Source organism: Eleutherodactylus coqui, chromosome 5 (genome assembly GCF_035609145.1).
Source record: "Eleutherodactylus coqui strain aEleCoq1 chromosome 5, aEleCoq1.hap1, whole genome shotgun sequence".
NCBI lineage: Eukaryota > Metazoa > Chordata > Amphibia > Anura > Eleutherodactylidae > Eleutherodactylus > Eleutherodactylus coqui.
The window spans coordinates 210,055,616-210,075,326 of NC_089841.1; the positions used below are offsets into that span (position 1 = coordinate 210,055,616).

At 41.3% G+C, this 19,711-nt stretch overlaps 1 protein-coding gene across 1 annotated transcript in view; it reads left to right on the forward strand.

Moving 5' to 3' along the window:
• The window catches only part of LOC136628328 (guanine nucleotide-binding protein G(q) subunit alpha), a 66,234-nt gene extending 48,469 nt beyond the window's left edge, over positions 1-17,765 (forward strand). Inside the window, exons 3-7 of the mRNA XM_066604144.1 lie at positions 351-505; positions 1,496-1,624; positions 5,089-5,218; positions 10,323-10,476; positions 13,035-17,765. Coding sequence (XP_066460241.1) covers positions 351-505; positions 1,496-1,624; positions 5,089-5,218; positions 10,323-10,476; positions 13,035-13,225 — 759 coding nt within the window. The 3' untranslated portion in view covers positions 13,226-17,765. The remainder of the gene's footprint in view (positions 1-350; positions 506-1,495; positions 1,625-5,088; positions 5,219-10,322; positions 10,477-13,034) is intronic.
• Positions 17,766-19,711: the final 1,946 nt, after the last annotated feature.

Below are 19,711 nucleotides of genomic sequence, written 5' to 3' on the forward strand. Positions count from 1 at the left end.
GGGCCTGAGCTTCAGTATGAGAAATACCCCATAAAATAGGAGTGTCGCTGTACTGGGGAAAAGGCAGACCCGAGGCTATAATACTAGACAACCCCTTTAATAGGAACCGCTCATGTTCTATGTGATTTCTGTACTCTTCTGCCTCCCGTTTCCCTCTCTCCTATGAGTCCATTAATTGATTCAATTTCTATTGAGTTGTCAAGATATGTTTGGTATCCAGTTTGACTAATGTGCTCGTGGTGCATGTTGGGTAATCTGAAATGTTCAGTTTCTGTAGTTTGGGAATGTCCTATAGTTGTACATTTTACTGATTATACTCAGTGTTTCTTTCCCTTTCTTTCTTCTTAAAGGGCCATGCACTGTTAATTCGGGAAATTGATGTAGAGAAGGTGTCCACATTTGAGAACCCTTATGTAGATGCAATAAAATATTTATGGAATGATCCTGGCATACAAGAGTGCTACGATAGGAGACGGGAATATCAACTGTCTGATTCCACTAAATAGTAAGTATTTGCTTTTATAATAAAAAGGCAGGGGGGGGGGGGGGGTCGGGGGAACTGTGGGGGAAATTTACTAAGCCCGGCATTTGTGACACTGGGCTTAGTATGATTTCCTCGGGCGCACGATGCACTGAATGCATGAAGAGGCGCAGACCTCTATATAAAGAGCGCATCCCGGCAGCTTTGTGTCCCTCTTCAGAAATGTATACCAGGTCCGACTCGGCATAGTCTAGAAGCCCATTTAGACGCAACGATTATCGTTTAAAGTTCGCTCAAATGCCATCTTTTGAGCGATAATCGCTGTGTCTAAACGTGTGGCCATCATGCACTTTTCGTGCACTATTTATTCAACTCTGACTTTAAGCAAGCTTAAAGTCAGCGATGAGCCTGATCAGCGCCGCGCGCTATCTTCTCAGCGTGATACCACTGATAGTATTCTGTCAGCTGCTATCCCGCGCGGAGTTCAGAGCAGGATACCGCTGACAGCTCAGAGAACAAAGCTGCTGTATGCAGATAACAGCGTCCTGCTGTCATCTGCATACAGCAGGAGCCCTTATTTACACGCTAATAAACTCTTAAGTAGATAATTGGCTACTTTAGAGTTTATGGAAAGTGATTGCTCAAAACTGTCACTCAAACTGCCGTTTGAGCAAATTTTGAGTGATCATCTTTCAGTGTAAATGGGCCTTAAGACAGGTTCTTGATTTTTGTCTTTTCTGACATGGCAGGTTTGTGTCCATTTTCAGTTCTTTTTGCAGCTTTATTTCCCAACAAGCACATGGTTTCACACTGCTGCTCTCATGAACAGTCCCATTTACATGTTGAGCCGTCACATGCTGTTTTATGAACATAACCTCTTTTATGCTTGTGGGATCGTAAAACTGGAACAGATCTTAGCCTGTGAAGAGGGTTGTATGAAATCTATGGCTCCCAGTTTTTTCCATGATGATCCTTTATAATGGCCGTGTTTTCTTTCTTGTGTTTCCTTTCTAGTTATCTTAATGACCTGGACCGTATCGCCTGCCATGGATATCTCCCCTCCCAGCAAGACGTGCTCAGGGTCAGAGTGCCCACAACAGGGATCATTGAATATCCATTTGATTTACAAAGTGTCATCTTCAGGTAGATAGTAACTTAGTAAAACGGGAATTGTGTGTTTAGAGACGGTAACATGGGGAGCTGAAAGCAAGAGGGGAGGGGGCTGCAGATGTCACGAAACCTGATCCATTTTGCTTAACCCTTAACGGCCAAACGCTGTAAATTTGCAGTGCTTGGTCCTGGGCTTTAATCCTGGCTGATGGCAGAACAACAGTGCAGGATTAAAGCTCCTGCAATCCTGTTGGTCACAGCTGAGGACCCGGAGGAAAAGGCAGAAGCCATTTATAACGGCTTCTGCCTTCTCCTTCACAGGCTACATAGCACTCAGTGGGAGCTTTGTACTAAAGAGAGAAAGCAGAAGAAGTTACTTCTGCTATACGACCCAGTGATCACGTGACTGCCGGGTGCCCCTGTCTCTTCATAACAGCCAACACCCGGCGCAATAGCTGCGGGGCTGATCAGCGCTATTAATTCTTTAAATGTCGCTGTCATTTCTGACAGCGGCATTTAAATCCTTCGAATGATGTTCAGGGGTCCCGTACGCACCCCCTCATTCCCCCGTGATGAGATTGCAGGGAGCTTTGTGGGTGTCTGAAAGCCCCAAGGGCTGTCTTAGCAAACTGCCTATCCAGCCATCCCTTTAGGGTGGCTTGATAGACTGCCTGCCCAATCCCAGTATGAGGTAACACTATGGAATTACATCATACTGCAGGAGCGATCGAAGCCTTCTATTTTACGGTATTCATAGTGCAGTAAAAATGATATCTGTTCTTAAGAGAGTACCAATTTTATATAGCTGTTGTACTATGCAAAAATCAAACTTTATTTTGGGGAGAAAAAAAAATTGTCACCATATTTTGGCCCCCCTCATTGTTTTATTTTTCCATCTATGCAGCTTTGTGGGGTAGTTTGTAATTGGTACCCTTTTAGGGTACTTATTTTGTTCAATTTTGACAGTGTTTTTTTTTTTTTTTTTTTCTGATGATGGGATGAATAATATATTTTTATACATTGGACATTTATGGACGTGGCAAGCCGAATCTTAGTAATTAAAAAAAAAATTCTTATTTTTCTACTTTTTTTTTTTCTATTTAGTGCCCATAGGGGGACTTGAACTAACAATCGTTTGATTAGACAATATACTGCAATTTTTTATCATTGCTGTATATTGTATTTCTGTAAGCAATCTAATAAACCGTGCAACAGTCACAGCTTAGTAGGAAGAAATACATGGCAGCTATGGGAGCCTTCCCAAGGCCTAATGTTGCACGACTCCCAAACCCCAGTCCACGATCTTCTTGCGGGTGAGCCGTTCAGATGATGGAGAGAACCCCTCATTTGCTAGGCCCTTTAAATGCTGCAAACCTAGCTAGCTTTTATCCCTGCAGTTGTGTCCAGGCATCAGCTGTGTATATAGTGCCACCGGACATCTGTAAATGTATGGCAGACGGTGGGTAGGGGTTAAAAAAACTCCCTGAATAAAGTGGTGATAAAATTTGACTTCACGTTATTTTTACGATGATGCTGTTAATGAAGCACCCTCATGTTAAAAATAAACGGTCACCAACTTTACGCTGTCTGAGGGTAGTAGAAGGTAGCGGCTGGCACGCTGATTACAGTAATAGGTCTGTAGAATGTATCAGTCCACATATCGACCTGGATGTTTATTGGCTGCAGGATAGCTCCATCTTCTGGCCAATTACTGGCATTTGTTTTCCTATATGCAATAATGAGACAGCTGTCAATCAGCTGGAGGGTGGGGCTAACCCACTGGTGGGCAGGGCTAGCCCATGGTTCATTAGTATGGAGGATTACGAAGTCCTGTAAGGGGGGTTTCACATCTGTGTCTGTCTCAGTCCTTGTTTTTTGTTTTGTTTTTTTTAAATAAAAGAAACTGAAGAAAACTGGACACAGAGAGCAATACATTTTTTGCTGTTTGGTTTCACTTTGACTCGCTTTCAGTTTTTCTGAACGAAAAGAAGCTCAGCTTGCAGCATTAGTGTTCCCGTCCTTAATAAAAAATTTTTTTTAAAAAACGGAAAACACCTTTTTGTTTTTTTGCAGTAGTCAATGACTGAGGGAAGCAAGCTGAAGGTCATCTGTCTGTCTACAGTGTGGAGCAAATCCTTTTTTTATCAGTACACTAGAAAGCAAAACAATAGGTGACCTCAGAGGGAGGGGGGGAGCAGATATCCAGGAAGAGGAGGGGAGGGAGAAGCCCAGCTACCACCCACCAGCCAGGAGTATGTATTGTACAGGCTTAGGGAAAGAGCTCTGGCAGACCTCCCAGAGTCAAATGTATGAAGTGTGCAATGACCTGCATATCCAATAATCAGCTCTTCTACCCCCAAAAATGTATTAGCATGCATCAGCTATGCAGTACTGGTGTACCTTGGCGCCACCAGAAGCTAGGGGTTTGACAGGATGAACGCCCCCGTCACACTTCTAGCTGCCGATTTGGCGGATTTATGAAGGCTCCTAGCAGCAGCGTCGGCATGGATGTTTTGCCTGGGCTGGAGAGTTAGGGTTTGTTTCCGTGTTAGGCTTACATTATATGTAAGCCTCACAGGGAATAAACCCTAACCCTCTAAGGTATGCAAAATTCATGCAGACATTGCTGCTACAAGCTGGGGCTCTCCTGCCGCGTCTCGGAAGCTAGGGGCTCAACAGGGGGTGTTTACTCCTGCAAACCCAGGTCTGCCCCTATCTTCCGGTGGCGTCAAGGTACACCAGTACCCAGCTATGCTTTAGTCTGTAATCAGTACACATTTAGTTAAAAACTGATCAGTTTTAAAAGGACTCCAAACGCAGGTGTGAAACCACCCTTATTCCTCTGTGTGCTGCTGCCGATGAAATGGTTCTGACAAACTACTTCACAGATACATGAAGCAAACTACTGTAGTCCGCTTGCCTGATCTTATGCTGATCTTTAAGGCTACATTCACACAGGTGAGCACACTGTCAGGCAGAGTTCCTCGGGCCGATTATCACGCTTGTCAATATGTGTGTTGCGTGCGGCACTTGGTTCATCTGCCTCGGAGGATCGGTAAGTGTTTCCCATTTGATTTCAATGGGAAACAACACATCACACTGCATGCAATGTGTATGACTGTCCCATTGGAAAGCAAGGGCGATGCGTTCCGAAGAACAGAAAAAAATACGATCTGCAGCGGTTTTATTTATTTTTCTAACTTTGCATCATCGCTGTGAGGGAAAACTTCACTCATGTATAACTCCATCCAAAAGAATGGAGTTCATATTTGAGTAAGTTTTGTGCATCTCGTAATGCATAAAACTCGTGCAAACGTAGCCCAATGCAGATATCCAACCCTTTAAAAAAATAAAGCCATAAAAATCCTGCTCTGCAGATACTATTTTTTTTTTTTTTTTCCTTCAGCACTTTGAGCAGTTTACAAAAAAAATATTGTGGGGCTGAATAACCCCTGTTATGTCGTCATTGGCCTGTAACCTTTCTTCTCTTTTTACAGAATGGTCGATGTAGGAGGGCAGCGATCAGAAAGGAGGAAATGGATACACTGCTTTGAAAATGTCACCTCCATAATGTTCCTTGTGGCCCTTAGTGAATATGATCAGGTGCTCGTGGAGTCAGACAATGAGGCAAGTAATCTGTTATTTCACTTAGTGGGCCAGGGTTTCACCAGCCGGGTTTATTGACACACAGCAAAATAACTAATCCGTTCTGTACTTGTGAATGGGGTTGTCTCTGCAGCAAACAGCATGAATTTCTGCCGGCCGCACTCCTATGCATTAAACAGTTGCAGACATTTTTGGACCAAGTATGCTGCATGAGCGTATATTCTAATACCTTTTCATTGCACCGTTTTCAAAGTGAACATGAATTCTTTTTACTTTCTACATTCCATTTATAAATGAGATGGTTACTTGTTCAGCTGTCAATGCCCCCCCATAAGCAATTTGTAAAAAAAAAAAAAAAATCAAGCACTTAAGGCCCATTTACATGCAAAGATGATCGCTCAAAAGATAGGGAGAATGACAGTTTGAGCGATCATTTTGCATAAACTGCTAATAGGCACTAATGCTCATTAGTAGCTTATTAGCTTCATTTGCATGTAAATGTGTCCCTGGGTGCTGTATACAGAGAACAGTAGGTGGTCTGTAGAAACACTGGGGGAGGTGGATCAGCAGCTTACTAGAGCCTCCATGCCCACCCATATCACATCTTTTATCCATGCTAGAGGTGATACAACAGGGTACTAGAGCCTTGGTGCCTGCCCGTATCACATCTTGTATCCCAGCTAGAGGTGGTACAAAGGGATCTAGAGCCTCCATGCCCGCCCATTTCACATCTTGTATCTAAGCTAGAGGCAGTATAACGGGGTACTAGAGCCTCCATGCCCGCTCGTATCACATCTTGTATATAAGCTAGAGGCAGTGCAACGGGGTACTAGAGCATCCATGGCCGCCTGTATCACATCTTGTATTTAAGCTAGAGGCAGTACAACAATGTATTGGAGCCTCCAGGCCCGTCCGTATCACATCTTGTATCCAAGCTAGAGGAAGTACAACAGGGTACTAGAGCCTCCATGCCCGCCCGTATCGCAGCTTGTATCCAAGCTAGAAGCGGTACAACAGGGTACTAGAGCCTTCCTGCCTGTGTGTATCAGATCTGGTATCCAAACTAGAGGTGGTACAACAGGGTACTAGAGCCTCCATGCCCACCCATATCACATCTTGTATCCAAGCTAGAGGTGGTACAACAGGGTACTAGAGCCTCCATGCCTCCCATATATCCAAGCTTAAGGCAGTACAACAGGATACTAGAGCCTCCATGCCCACCCGTATCACAACTTGTATCCAAACTAGAGGTGGTACAACAGGGTACTAGAGCCTCCATGCCCACCCTTATCACATCTTTTATCCAAGCTAAGGGCGGTACAAGAGGGTACTAGAGCCTCCATGCCCGCCCGTATCACATCTTGTATCTAAGATAGAGGCAGTATAACAGGGTACTAGAGCCTCCATGCCCGCCTGTATCACATCTTGTATCTAAGATAGAGGCGGTACAACAGGGTACTAGAGCCTACATGCCTGCCCGTATCACATCTTGTATCTAACATAGAGGCGGTACAACAGGGTACTAGAGCCTCCATGCCTGCCCGTATCACATCTTGTATCTAAAATAGAGGCAGTATAACAGGGTACTACAGTCTCCATGCCCTCCTGTATCACATTTTGTATCTAAGATAGAGGCGGTACAACAGGGTACTAGAGCCTCCCTACAAATGTTCAGTTTTCCACGATAAATTATCCTTTTGCTTTGATTTTGTGACCGTTTACTTAGATCATTGTTGCGATCGCATGTAGAAAGTGTCATTAGATCTTGACAACGGCTGGGTGCTTGATTTGTTTTGTTGAGGAGTGTACATGCCCGCTCAGCTGCGAGCATACATTTGTAGTGAGGGCAGAGCGCCACTGTCAGGCAATGCTTTACAGAACTGGAGTGAAATCTAGCCCAATCCTTGTCTGCCCCAACATCCGATACGTTCCCCATTATTATGTTCTATATTCCGCCAAGAAGCCGTTTATAAAACGGTGAGGGGAGATTTCTAAAGCCTGGTATACTGCAGTCTAATATTATGTAGTCGCCAACAAGAATGCTTTGGTTGGTAAATCTAGAGCAGGCCAGCGAATAACGCCAGATTATATCTTGTGGTTTTCACAATCACTTTGCTAAATTCCTTTCTAACAACTTTGAGCATCCTGTATGTTGACAGTTGTCGACTAGAAGATAAGGTCTTGTTGGGGTGCCACACGTGCTGTGGGTGACCTGCTGTAACTGCATGCGGGTCACTACTAATTGCTGCCCGGCACTTGGGCTTATGACTGTAGCCTGTCGATTTAGTGGTGGTTCACATGTGGTTAACACGGACAACCGCAACTTGTGCAGATCAAAACTTAGTCTACCGGAAACTAATCTCCACCGGCCACAACTCTAAAGGTATATTGTGAGACCTCTAGTCAATAATACAGACTGGAATGCAAGAACAATACACCACTTTATGTGTAAATTGGTGCTTAATAGTGGATAAAGGTAGTATTCGATGCTCTTTCTGACGTTCATATCAGTATATATATCCCCTTCCTTATGTGGCCTGTAGCAGTTTAGCATCTAGAAAGTGTCTGGTTTTTATAATAGTGGTTTTGTCACCTTTTTACAACTCCCTGGGAATAGATTTGTATTTTTTCTTGTGGGTCAAAGCCAACTTCTATTTCCCCCATTTCTTTGATTAAAGGGCTTATTTGAAACTTTAAAAAAAATGTCTGCTTTCTTATGGAAAGAGCACCATTGGTGTCCAAGGATTATCTGCTCTTGCAGAACAGCTCTATTGGAGTAAATTGGGCTGTTGCAGAGTATCGCACACAATCCATGAACAGATGTGGTCCTGTTTTTAAAAGAGAGCGCCATGTTTTTCTAATTACGTACTGCCCCTTTAAGTGAAGCAGTGATGTACATATTGAACATTATCTATAAAAAAAACAACAAAATTTGGACAGGAAACAGTTCTTTGTGGTCCCAAATACTGAAGGATTGCATTTTTTAAGGCAGATGCCCCGCCTCATTGTCATCACGATGGAAAAAGTGAGACCATAACACTAATGTCTGGAGATCATTTAGCTGCAATGACCAGTTTTGAACATCAGACATAATATCCCTTGTCTTGTGCATTAATTTACAGTACTGGAATTCCCAGAAGCCATCTGTTGGCATGGCCAGTTTTAAGACTGGTGAGTAGAGATGAGCGAGCGTACTCGTTAAGGCCTCCTTCCCACGAGCGTGACGGGCTCCGCAGCGTAATATTACGCAGTGAAGCCCGTCACGGCGCCCCCCAGAGCCCCTATACTTACCTGCGGGAGATAGCGTGAAATCGCTTCCCCGCCCACCGCCGCCACGTCACCGCTCGTCACCGCCCACCGCCCTCGCGTCACCAGCGTGTCACGTGCACGGCCGGCCGTGTCACGTGACGCGGCCGGACCGCGTCATTTGGCGTCATATGACGCTCGGCGGTGGGCGGGAAAGCGTTTTTTCACGCTATCTCCCGCTGGTTACAGCGGGAGATAGCGTGAATGGACGGCTTCCATTGACTGCAATGGAAGCCGTCAGTGCGTACAGCCCGTCCTCACCCGCAGAAAATAGAGCATGCTGCGGGTGAGGACGGGAGAAATCGCGGTGCGTAATTCCGCGGTGGAATTACGCATCGTGAGCATTGAGCTATTAGGTTCAATAGAACCTAATAGCTGCGTGCAACGCAGCGGATTTTCGCCGCGAATTACGCGGCGGAAATCCGTTCGTGGGAAGGAGGCCTAAGGCAAAATACTCGAGCGAGTATTGCCATTTTCGAGTACATGCCCGCTCGTGCCAAAAGATTCGGGGGTGGCGGGGGCGGGGGGGGGAATCTCTCTCTTTCCCTCTCCCCCATGCTCACTCCCACAACTCACCGCTCACCCCCGCTGTGGGCAGAACTAAACAGTGGTGGGCGGACCCCATTGAATATAATGGGGTCCACCCGCTTTCTGCCCAGCTGCCTGGTTTGGGGGCGGAAGAAAATGTGCTGTATGCGCAAGAGTCTTGTGAGCCATTAGAAATATTATTAACACTGGTGTTTGAAACAATGGGGGAAGTTAAAACAAGCATTGAAGTCAATGGAAGCCATCCAAGCTAATTGAAGTGTATGTTACAAGTTAGCCATCCGGTCAATTGAATTACAGCTTCCACGGGAGAGTAGGAGATTTAAGGCTTGGTTCACATGAGACTGAAATCCTGCGGAATGACCGCACGGAAATACAGCGAGATTTCAGTGGGAGAAATACAGCTTCAAAACTCGAGGCCTTTCGCCGCAGGTTTTGGAGCGGCTTTGCAGCCCCCATTCCCCTCTGACATCTCTTCCCCATTGAGAGGAGAGAGGCTGCCACAGAAATGGGGAAAGAGTTGACATGCCGCGTCTTCTGCGCGGAACATGTCAAATTCAGCTCGGCTTGGCCGCAGCAGATCGGCTCCAGCGTGGGGATGAGATTTTTGCAAATCTCGTCCACTTTGCTGGCTAATCCCAGGATTAAAGTCACAGGTGTAATTTTTGTGCAGAAAGTTACGCTGCGGAAATTATGGCTCGTGTGAACCCAGCCTAAAGAGAAAAATCTCTACTCATGTGCGCCATTGTTCTCAGACCCCGTACACTGCATGGCGAGGTTTTTTTTTTTTTTTTTTCTTCCTTATGGAGCATTAGTCCATGTGTAAAATTGGCTGTCTTAACTGTCTCCCGGGCTACTATAGAGACTGTGTACTCCATGGACAGACCATAACCCTAAAATACATTCATGTACACCAGGGGTCCCCAAGTCCAGTCCTCAGGGACCACCAACAGGTCATGTTTTCAGGATATCCTATGGTAAGAACACCTGTGGCAATGTCTGAGGAAATCCTGAACACATGACCTGTTGGTGGTCTCTGAGGACTGGAGTTGGGAAACACTGATGTACACGGTCCTCTAAAGGTGTTACATCACAATGAATATATTGAAGTAACCTTCTTTGCCTAATATGGAGATAGTGTTGCTGCTGCTTATTAGGAACCAGCCAAGAAGTCCCGTTTTTCACATCCTCTTAGCATTACTGGGGATGTGAGCCACCTAATGCATCTGCTGCACATCAGTATCCCTTAATATGGTTTAACTTGTTCTTGCAGAACCGGATGGAAGAGAGCAAAGCACTATTTAGGACGATTATTACATATCCGTGGTTTCAGAATTCTTCAGTCATCCTCTTTCTAAACAAGAAAGATCTCCTCGAGGAGAAAATTATGTACTCCCATCTAGTTGATTATTTTCCGGAGTATGATGGTAAGTAATAATTCAGAACCAGATCAACGTTTACAATGGTAACTACTGCAAAGTGGAAACTCTTCTACTTTTTATTTCCAGTTATGACTGAAGAGTAAACTGTAAGTATAACTTCTGACGTGTCCTAGTGTCATGTCGGGAGTAATACCAGCGGGGTCCGGGTGCTAAAAACCTTTACTGATTGCTTCTGCCTATTTGCTCTAGCAATCGGCTAAACTATGTGCCTGTTTGGTTGTTTCCGTTCCCGGCGCAATATATGGGCTCTTAATAGAAGGGCTGTGGAGTCTGTATACCGCTCCCTGATAAGTCAAATGGGCTCGTGCCCATTCATTTCGGCAATCGATGAGGTTCTTGGCACCCGAACCCACACCAAATGATCATGTATATCATTCCACTGTTACATCTCAGAAGTTTTTTTTTTGGTGTTGGTGGTGGGGTCGGGGTTTTTTTTTTTTTTTAAAGCTTAGGTTACACTTTAAGCATTACTTAAAGGGCAACTCTCAACAAAGCATGATATAGGCTTTGTTTTAATCACTTCAGGACCGCCTGCTTTAAATTCGTGAAGGCATTTGCTGAGCTTTGTGCAGATACATGTACAGTTGCAATCAAAGTTATACAACCTCCTTCGCAAGTTAGGTTTTTCCAATTTACAAATTTTTAGTTGTTTGCAAAAAATCAGTGAAACAAAAAATCTAAATAGCTCAACATAACTAATATAACAAGTAGTTTCTCCCAATTTAATGAATATTGCAGTCTCAGAATTATTGAACTGCTGAATAGAATCCCTCATAAGGGTGCACATAAGCAAATCAGGTGTCAAGCACACGTGACGCAACTAATCATAGGCTTCATTAGTTCCCTCAGGTGTGCTTGAGATAAAGCGCATCAAATATCTGGACTGGCTAGGAATTTGTTGGCTATATTTCTAACATGCAATCAAACATCCTAGTCAAGTCTGGGGAGCGCCACAGTCCCCTAGCTCAGCTGAATGGTGAGGCTGAATCAGATCCCCAATAATTTTATAGTGATCAGGATCAATATTAAAAGTCCTGGAAAACAAATGTCCTCCATAAGTTGGTTATGACAGACAACAGATGCCCATTAACACCCTCCCACCATAGCGCAGCAGGTGGGGGGTTTCTATGAACCACCATACATTTAGAGCACAGTGATGGTGCTGGCTCAGGAGCTCCGCCTAGGTCATCAACAGCGGGTGAAACATACAGCGGAAACACGTGGTAATAGCACTCAAATACATTTTTATCAGAAAAATGCAGAACTCTAATGTATATACTTACCACATTAGAAAGTGCAAGATTCCTAGTACGTAGTTTGATCAAAGCAGATTGGCCCGTCCACTAACGTCCAGGTGACCATACTTTCGCATGGGTCCTAACACTAATACCAGCTGGTTTAATTATAACCTGGGAAAGATGGGTTCCTACCTTTTTAGCATACATCTCTCTTGGGCCTGAGCCTCCAAATAAAACCAAGGAAAGTAGGATACCAATTTATATGGCCCAATTAATGGAACAGGATGCAGATGGGCGGGCGTGCGCAACAAGCTGAGTCCGCCACAACTCTACCACCGTACTTGCCGTACAAACAAAGAAAAGTCAGCACTTCCAAAATTATAAATCTGTAGGTGCACATTAAACCGTGGCTGCAGCTCAACAGTACAAGCAGAAACACGTGGCAATGGTACTCACACTTTTTTTTTTTTTCCCCCAGATAAACACAACTCTAACGTACAGCTGTTGCATTGGCCAGGAACATAGGTTATTCAGATCGTGGCTCTTTGAAACCATAGATAGTGGCCACCCACCCTTCTCCCCACCTAGTCTGCCATCTTTGTTCACCTTAGGCCAGAGGCAGGATCTAATAGGATGTATGTTAGGATTACTGGGACAGGCATAATACACTGCAATACATTAACATGAAGTTGTATTTTAATCAAGTCCTTTACGGTGGAATCCATCTTGGACTTTACTGGACATCTTCATCCATCCAAATAGTTTCACCATAGAGAAGCTCAGGGAAAGCCTGTATTCTCCATAACCAGCAGAGGTTTGCTGCTCCTTTTTCCTCCCATAAGACCAGCGGTTTATGGTAAAACCATATGGTTGTGTGCATATCTTACCCAACTGGTCCAGGCACGGGCATATCCCATTTATTAGGCACTTATCTATGCCTTTTGAAATACAATAGATTGGGTCTTTGCTTCACTCCCCTTCTTTCACTGGATGTTGATTGGTTTCTTTCAGCCTATATTTTCACATCGTTGGAGAATTTTTGTTTTGTTATTTAAAAACAATTTAAAAAAATTTACAAATCTCTTGTAGAAATATATGCATTTGCCTGTAAAAGTCTACCTAGCCATTTTTTTTTTGCAATTTCTCTTCCATGTGTATGTTTAGTTTAAGAAGCCATGACGCTGTGATAATGGAAACGCCAATTTGTGGATTTTACGTGACCAACATCAATGTATTGTATTGGTCTATTTGACCTTTCCTAAATTTTCAGCTTTTTTTTTTTTCTTTCTCTTTCCATCTTTAAAGGACCCCAGCGAGATGCACAAGCGGCAAGAGAATTCATCTTAAAGATGTTTGTAGATCTGAATCCAGACAGTGACAAAATAATCTACTCTCATTTCACCTGCGCCACAGATACGGAGAACATTCGCTTTGTCTTTGCTGCTGTCAAGGACACTATCTTACAGCTGAACCTGAAGGAATACAACCTGGTCTAACTGTGCCTGCTAGTTTTCCCAATCCTCCCCCCTTTTTTTGGGCCGTTGAAGAAATGGAAGAAGGACTGTATTATCTATAAGAGAAGAAAAGAAACAATTTGCATAATACTAATTTATTGCCGTCCTGAACTCTGTAAATGAGCGCAGAGTTTGTAGTAATTATTCTGATTTTATTTAAACTACGTAGAGGGAACCACATACGGCCGCACTAACATGGCAGCGCCAGTTTTCTAGGAGAGAAGCGACTTGTGTTTTTGGATTGTAAGTCGTGCACTCAACAAGGGCCTGTTTTTAATTTATATTGCTTTTTTAATTTTTAAAGAGAGAGCAGGATGCGTTGAGATTCTGCATGACGCTCGTAGGCTCCTCCTCCTTTAGGATAATTTAATTTAAAAAAAATATTTTTTTCCAACTTTTAAAATTACCGTAAGGTTTCTTCCCATTTCAAGAACCCCTTTTCTGAGCCGCTTACACAATTATTGGGCATAACTTTTTTTTCTTTTTCGTTTTTGTTTAAATTCAAGCCATCATCCTTTGCTAATTTATATACTTTTTAAAAGTCTAAAAAAAAAAAAAAGTATTGATACTGTGATTTTTAAATTATTGACCTGTATAAAAGTAGTTTTGGTTTTTGGTACTGTCTTTTGTCACTTCGAGGTAAGATTCGATGAACTCATCAAGCAGTAGGTACAGGAGTATACTCTAGGTATCCGTATACTGAGATGACGGACAAAACGGCAGATAGGGGAGCGGTATGTCTGCAAAAAAATGACCAAGATACGTAAAGGAAGACAAGAAGGGGGTTTTGGGTTATTTAGCGTGCCATTATTCCTTTTTTTTTTTTTTTTTTTTTTTTTAAGGGAACGGGGATTAAATAGTTGGGGATATTTAATGTTTTACTTGCACATCCATGAACACTAAACACTTTTTTTCCCCCCCAACTTAGTGCCGTGTGCTCAACTAGATGGATACATTTCTTAAGGTTTTTAAGGTGGTATTGTATAGAGCCGAATCAAAAAAAAAATTTGTGCAAAACCAATATCCAGTTGCCAAAACGGGCTCCTTCTTTTTGTACTGTACATAGACAATTAAAATGCCAAAACTGACTGATTAGGTTCCAACCGCATTTGATGCCTGCCAAATAAGCCATTTCACTTCATACAAAGTAGGTATTTTAATTCTTAGTATTCCATTCTACTTGCCAAACAATCCATGCATGCATTACCTACGCAGGTAGCCTTGTATTTAAAGATGTTTTTGGTGCCCTGTATGTTTTAGGTGAGGTGCCATACGGAATTTTTTTTTTTCTCATGAAGCTCCTACTGTGAGCCTCGAAGTACCTGCAACACCGTTTTAAGTGCACTCATTTACTGACCTTCATGTTAATAAGAACAGTTACATATATAAGTAGAGTAATCCAAGAATTTTTTTTTTATATATATATATCTGTTCAGACCTGCTGTTTTTGTGATTTCTATGAGACGACTATTAAAAAAAAAAGTGGAAAAAAAAAAAGAAATCAAAGTATCAGTCCCTTAATGATTATGAAATGCACCGAATTATGTCTTTCCACAGTTTTCTTTTAACCGGCTTTGCAGGGATTTTTGGGGGGTTTTTTTCTACAAATTTTTTTTTTTTTTTAATTGCGATTTACAATTTGTAGAGTTTTTGCGAGCTGTTGAGGTAGAGGGAAGTGCTCAGTTGTGCCATTTTGTTTTATTGCTATGCAGCACGTTGGGGGTGGAAGAGGGTCATGAATGCTGAAGCCACTGCCTCAGGGATGCAGAGAGAAACCGAGAAGTAAGAAAACACTGAATACGGAATGTTTACATTTAACCCCTTCAGTCCGGACATGTTTGTAAATGTCGGATGCTGGTAGGCTTAAATGGATATATTGCTCTCAATCCAAAAAAAAACAAAACTTTTTTTTTCTTCTCCTTTTTTGCTCCCCAAGAATATACATGTAACTTAACAAGTATAGTAAAAGAAAAATACTGTTTGTAGGTATAGTGCAATTATAAATGCTATAATCATTGTACATACATCTCTATTTCTATATATATATATATGGCAGCATCCATATTGGCTTTGTAATCATTAGTTTTTGGCAAACTGAATGTGCTGTATTGATAAATATGTATCTATGTAATTGTATTGTATGTCTTCTAGCTTATTCACATTTCGAATATTGTTACTTTTATGTTTCCTTATGATTTTTTTTTTTTTTAAAGAAGAATGTACATTTTATTAGTTTATGATCGTCAAGATGATTTTTTTTTTCTTTTTCTCAACATTTAAGTATTGATCATAAACCGTTTAATCTGGTACCCAGGTAATGGATGCCATCTGAACTAGTTCTAAAATCGGGTACAGTTTTTAATGGAGGTCTAAACAAAAACAAACAAAAGTGTTCATTATTTGCCAACACTGAAGAGCTTTCTTTTTTAAGGACTCCATTAATGTGCAGAATATGGATGGATTACACTACAGGATTTGTGTTCCGAAAAGTAATGGTTACTTCTTTTAGCCTATCGGCACAAGTTTGAGGTTTCAACGTCTTTTCGGTCCTGGGAGGTTTTTGAAGCTTGTTAGAATCCATTTGAAGGACCTGAATTTTTGGATGGGTAAAAAAAGCCTCATGGAAAAAAAAAATATATATATACTGTATGAATATACATAAATTTTAATCCAAACCTTTTTTTTTTCCTTGGTCCTAATTGCACACCTGCTTTTTGCAAAGATAAAAAGTATTTCATTAACGTAACAAAGTATATCACGTACGTACAGTATACTCTACAAGGTGTTAGCACACTTCTTCTAATGTATATAATTGTCACCAATGTTGAATTTCTAGTCAGTGAAAGTATGAATATATATTTGTTTTATTTTATTTTTCGATGATGCTGTGACAGAAATGAAAAATTGACACTGAAGCTTCACAAGATTTAGTTGTAGTTTTTGTTTCGGGGGGGAGGTGGGGGGGGAATAATCAGATTATTTCTATGCACCTATTTCTCTACAGTTTTGCCTTTCTTGAAAAGATAGGAAAACGGTGCCATGATGTAAGTCGTACCTGCCATGACATTTCTTAACCCTTCCATAGAGCATACTCGGAGGCTGAGATTTGTTACGTGTCATGCTCTCTCAACTGCATATATCATAGCAAAAAAAAATATAGACTTATTTCTCTGGATTATCTTGGGGATATGTTTTCCAGAAAACGAACAAATTTTTGCCAATGCTATTTTTTTTCCTTAAATCCCCCTCTTTTTTTTTTTAAGTATTTAAGTGACCCACTCTTGCACCAAATCAAACAATTTAAACACGGGGGTTCCTGCTAAGAATGTATCAGTGTTTCCAGATCCAATGGTTATGCCTTATGGAGCTCCAGATCAGATATTTGTGCCTCAAACATATAAATCGTAGGCAAAAAAAAAAAGGGTTTTTTTTCTTAAATATTTGCCAAAATCAAGTTTTTTGATTTCTTCTTTTTTTTATGAATGTCCTGCATGGGAACCTAGACCATTGTTAGCACAAGGAAACTGTACTATGTGTGCTTTTGAAATAAATTATCTTGAACTTGACTTTTTTTTAAAGTTGAAATAACCATTTTAAACAACTGCTAATGCGCTGTACCGCAGTGGTTCGGGTCGGTCGGATACTATATATGTTTTCAGTGCAGGCTATCTTGATGTGTTGGTGTTCAAGCGTTCATTTTTTTAAGGTTTTCCTGGCGCACACAAATTACCTCGGTGTTGAGGAGAAATCTAATGTGTGAGGGCAATGTGCATAAAAAGGTATTGCTGGTCCTTACAGCACTTCAGTGAGTGACGTGTGTGAGAGATAGATATAGAGATATATAGATATATCTATGTATGTATGTATGTATGTATATGTTTCTCTAAATGTGCAAGGAAAAGAATCTTTTTTGGGGGGGGGGTTAGGAGTTAAAATGTGGAGACGTGAGATGCAAGGGCTGCAGGATGTGGCTTTGCTTGTTTTTAATATCTTTCTGTGGTACATTGTACACAACTATAAGCTCTTCCTTCTCGTATTGCATCACTAATGGCATCTTACCACTCCTTAAAAAAAACAAAAAACTAAATTAAATTCAGTGGTTTGCATTGTATGATGTTTTTGACTTTAAGGACCGGTGTCTCCAACCCTACTTTTTCTTAACACATCCGTTATTTCAAAAATGTTTTCTTATTAACTATACATCCAACCAAAGATCCACAAATTGTGCTTCTGGGTGTATATATATATGTATATGTAATATTTTATGGCACATACGCGGTCGTGTATGTGTATTACATGGCTTGCTATGCTTTTCAGTATGTTCTGGGACGTCTTCATGTTGCCACAAATTAAACTAGACAGAAGACAGATGTTGGAATGCCGTAAAACGTTTCAAACTGATAATCGAGCATCTGTTCATTCTTCTTTTCAAAATTTTACTTTAATTTGGCTTAAATTTTGAAATTATACTTTTTTTTTTTTTTAATTGTTTAGTATCTAATTAAACGGTGATGCATTATGCCTTCTGTGTCTCATGAATTTCAATTTTTACATGATTTTATACAATTGAGCATTGATGTTGAATAAATGGTTTCCTTGTTCTGTAGGAAATGCATGTCTGACCTAATCGCACATTGTGTCCATGATCTTTTTAGGGTCTAAAAAATCCATTTCAGTTACATCATCGCCATGGATAGACAAGACTTGGCAAAATAATGACTTGCCTATAAAGAAAATCTGGTTACAAACATTTTTTGTATAGTTGAAATTCTCTGCCCTAGCTACTGGTTTGCCTTATTCTAATATCCTCCGAGACAAGTGTGCCTTTTCAATTTGCCTTCCGTTGTTTAAGGTAAGCCCATAATCCCATAAACTGAGTTCTTGAAGCTCATTTCGGTGTCTTCATATTTTGAATGGGAACTTGCCCGCAGCCTGAATCGGAGTTCATATGCTATTGAGTAGATGTTTCTAATAAAGGTCTGATGAGTTTCATGCGCGTTTTAGCATCCATATTACAAGTATAACCTCTGGAACCCTCCACAGTTATAAGCTGAATTTAGATCACTATGAGACATTAGGTGGAATCAAAATTGAGTTTGGATGTTGCAGCCATCATCTAGCCGGACTACAATGAACTTTTTCACGTACCGGCCAGTTCTCTTACCTCTACTGCAGAATAGAAAATTGATAGGTTATTAGAAAATGAAACTTCATTAGGTAACTAAAACAGCAGCCGTTCCCCCTTTTATATTGCCTATTAATATAATGCAAGTAGCCATATGTCATAGTTCCACAAAAAGTTAGTGTAGTACTTCGAATTTCTAAATCTATTTCTCTCCTTAAAATGTAGTCCTACAACTGCAAACCTCTTACAAACCTAAGACTTTGTTAACACGAATATTCTGGGTTTCAGTTATATAGGAACGATCCTAAATCGGTCATGACTTCTCTTTTTGCCATTTTAATTATAATGTTCCCTTAGGTTAACTTTTTTCTTTTTAATTTAATGCATAGGGTGATCTTCATATGTACCATTCATGCTAGAAAAACAATCCAGTTGTGATGGCTTGAAAAGATTTAGTCTTGGATATGTCTGCAACATATTGGTCACATATGAACATACCCTTTGCCAGTCAACTATTAAGCCTACAAAGAAGTTTTTAAACACACTGCCTTGTATTGATTATCATGCAGAAAGCATGCATGTGCAGAAAATTCAACATCAACCTTAAAAATAGTCACCCAACCAAAAATAGTTCCAAGATACAAGAAAGAACCCTCATAGTCTCTTCTAAGGATCTGAAGACCTCACTTCAGTCCAGACTCCAGTGCTAGTGTTCCTGACGACACCATCACAAAAAGAACACATCATCTGTGGGCAAAGCCCCGAGTCTTCAAGATCACTGCTGTCTCATTACATATGCTGAAGTCCAGAACGTAATCCAACTGAAATGGCCAAAAGTAATTGGAGCGGATAATGTGGCCTTTTTACAGCAGTGTATAGTAATGTAGGAAAATTGTATGCCTTCCAAAATGCCTTGCAGAATAGAACATACAATTATAGTTCAGCCAAGGTGCAAGGGAATTTCTGCGAGCAGATTTAGATAGGATGCATTCCAACAAGATCGTTTGAAACAAATTTTGGTTTGTGACAACTACCCACTTGATGATGCAATGTAACTGTATTACGTGGAGCAAAAACAACCATGAAGGAAGAGGTTAAACTACAATGGCTTACAGTAGAACAGGCAGTAAAATCGTCTGACCTTTTATAACGCCGCCGCCAAGTTCAAAACTACCTTTGGAAGACCTCAAAGTGGTGTAAAGCACATTCACTGGACCATGGAACACTGGGAATGTTTTCTATGCTTCATAGTAAGGTGGAGAGAGACCTGGGTTTGGTGGATTTCTGAAGAATGCTTCGGATTCGAATGCACAGGTAGTGCCTTATTCGAGTAACTGTTCGCT